Source organism: Olea europaea, unplaced genomic scaffold (assembly GCF_002742605.1).
Source record: "Olea europaea var. sylvestris unplaced genomic scaffold, O_europaea_v1 scaffold18427, whole genome shotgun sequence".
In the NCBI taxonomy this organism is placed as follows: Eukaryota; Viridiplantae; Streptophyta; class Magnoliopsida; order Lamiales; family Oleaceae; genus Olea; species Olea europaea.
The window spans coordinates 1-2,137 of NW_019236200.1; the positions used below are offsets into that span (position 1 = coordinate 1).

Below are 2,137 nucleotides of genomic sequence, written 5' to 3' on the forward strand. Positions count from 1 at the left end.
GGATTTCAAGATTGGTCTGCTCAAACGAGCCACCATCTTGCGGGGGCACGTTAAGGGAATATAATCCTACATCGGTAAAATACCGAAATAATGACCAATATATAAAGAATTTGGACACTCCTCTTAATAAGGTTGACCTTATTAAGATGGACCCCAAATCTTTAGAGCATGTGTTCACCATGTGTTGAAAGAGATACCTCCATTGATGCATCAGATCATATTCTAATTTTGAAACTCTAGTCGAGTTTCCCAGACCATGTTTCTCAGTTGCCTTACTCCAGCAACTTCTTGCAATCATAATGCATGCTTCTTTTTGGCTCTTCTTTAATGCTTAAGAAATTTGGATACCATTGACAGAAGAGAATAAAGCCGGTTAAAATGGATAAAAACAATTTTCCAATCATATTTAAATAGTAACTAACAAGTATGTATAAGCCCACCAGATATTCGAGCCTTCTTGTCCTGGTAGTGGAGATCCAACCATATATAAGCAGCTGATAGCACAATAAATTCACGGCCTTATCAATACATTAATATAAAAGATAATAGAGCAAAAAAAATGCAATCAAATATTTCATGACCAAGAATACTTAAAGCTATAGGCAAGATCAGGGAAATGCATGGATTGAGACCTTTTGTGCAAAACGAACAAGAGAATGCTTTGATCAAGTCAATCCCTCCACTCATATTAGCACATCCATCAACACTTTTAAGTTTAGTGCATCTCTCTAATCCAAGTACTCTAGATTCCTATAACTCGGGTACTACATACAATCAATAGAGCCAGACTGGCTCAAGGTGAAACTGTCAACGTTATTATCATCCCCATAGTTTTGATGATCAGATTCACTTTGAGTGCCTTCAGAAGTGACTTTGTCTTCATAACCATTGCAATTATTTCCATCACAACCACTATTACCACCAGTTTCACTAGTTTGCACCAATATTTTAGTAACAAAAGTGTTGACTAACTCGTCATTAGCTTCAGCATAAAATTTAGTTTCTCATTTTTGCTGGATATTTTTGAACTGCCCATTGCACCATCACCCGCATCACTCACAATAACCTCAGCCACTCTGCTCCTGCCAGGAACTGGAGTCCCTGAAATCACATTCTCCTTTGATGAATCTATCTCATTATAAACATCAGCTACAATTTCAGCATGATTCACAGCTCTGCTCCTACCAAGATCTATCAGAATAGGGTCCATTTTATTTTCACTCCTCATTTTGCCTATCCCTGAACTAGCACTGTCCTTAAAAGTATCAATCTCGTTGCAGCAATCTGAAATGTCATTATCAATTGCATCCACTTGAATAACACTCTTGGAAACAGCATAATCCTTGCATAAATCTAAAGCGTCTGTATTCTTATTTTAATTGGGAACTTTTGAAATGCTTGATATAATATTCCCTTTCAACGAGTCAATCTCAGTACAAGGACGACTGGACGAGGTATAACCCGTGCCTGTTTAACCCGATCTTCATTTTTGAAATTATTACTCTTAATCCCGTATTTTTCTTTCTCTGAAGATCTCCTCTTGCCAGGCTGATTCGTAACATCACCAAACACCGATTGTAATTTCTGATGCCCTTTAGAAGCATTCCCCTCAGCCATTATGAAATTCACCCGCTAGAACAAAATCACACCCTAAGATTCAGAACTCTATTCGACAATTAACTCTCTAAGACTTGGGTTACAACTCTATTTCACAGATTTCTCGAAAAACCATAGATTTATCGCCCCTGATCTGAAACAGAGAAAGAAACTCAAAGTTATGTAAAAATAATTGCAATTAATAATTTTCCAATACAGAACTTATAGCGGAAAACTGATAAAACTGTTTGTTACGCCCTTATCTGAACCACTTCGGAAAGATTGTCACTGCGTCATACGAAGTGTCCAACACCCATCCGAAGTGGTTCCGAAGTGACTCCACCACTAAAGTTGGCGAGCTGCTAACGTGCTGTGAGACACAAACAATTCTACTGAACCAATCGAAGCGTTCTTGCCTCTGACGTCGAAGCTCAATACACTCCGAGGGTCTCTGTCAAAGGATCCGTCGCCAATTTCAGAAGGAGATCTGTGTCAAGATTCTTTCTGCCCTCAAAGTTTAAATTGATTTGACGTCTCCATG

At 38.4% G+C, this 2,137-nt stretch overlaps 1 protein-coding gene across 1 annotated transcript; it reads right to left on the bottom strand.

The window, feature by feature from the left end:
• Nucleotides 1–197: 197 nt before the first annotated feature.
• Nucleotides 198–1,750, bottom strand: LOC111378638 (the record flags this gene model as incomplete). Its single annotated transcript, XM_023001873.1, has 6 exons — nucleotides 198–330; nucleotides 423–518; nucleotides 773–982; nucleotides 1,048–1,342; nucleotides 1,438–1,632; nucleotides 1,730–1,750. Coding segments are annotated over 6 exons (950 nt in total), but the record flags the coding sequence as incomplete, so codon positions are not given.
• Between the last annotated feature and the right edge of the window lie 387 nt (nucleotides 1,751–2,137).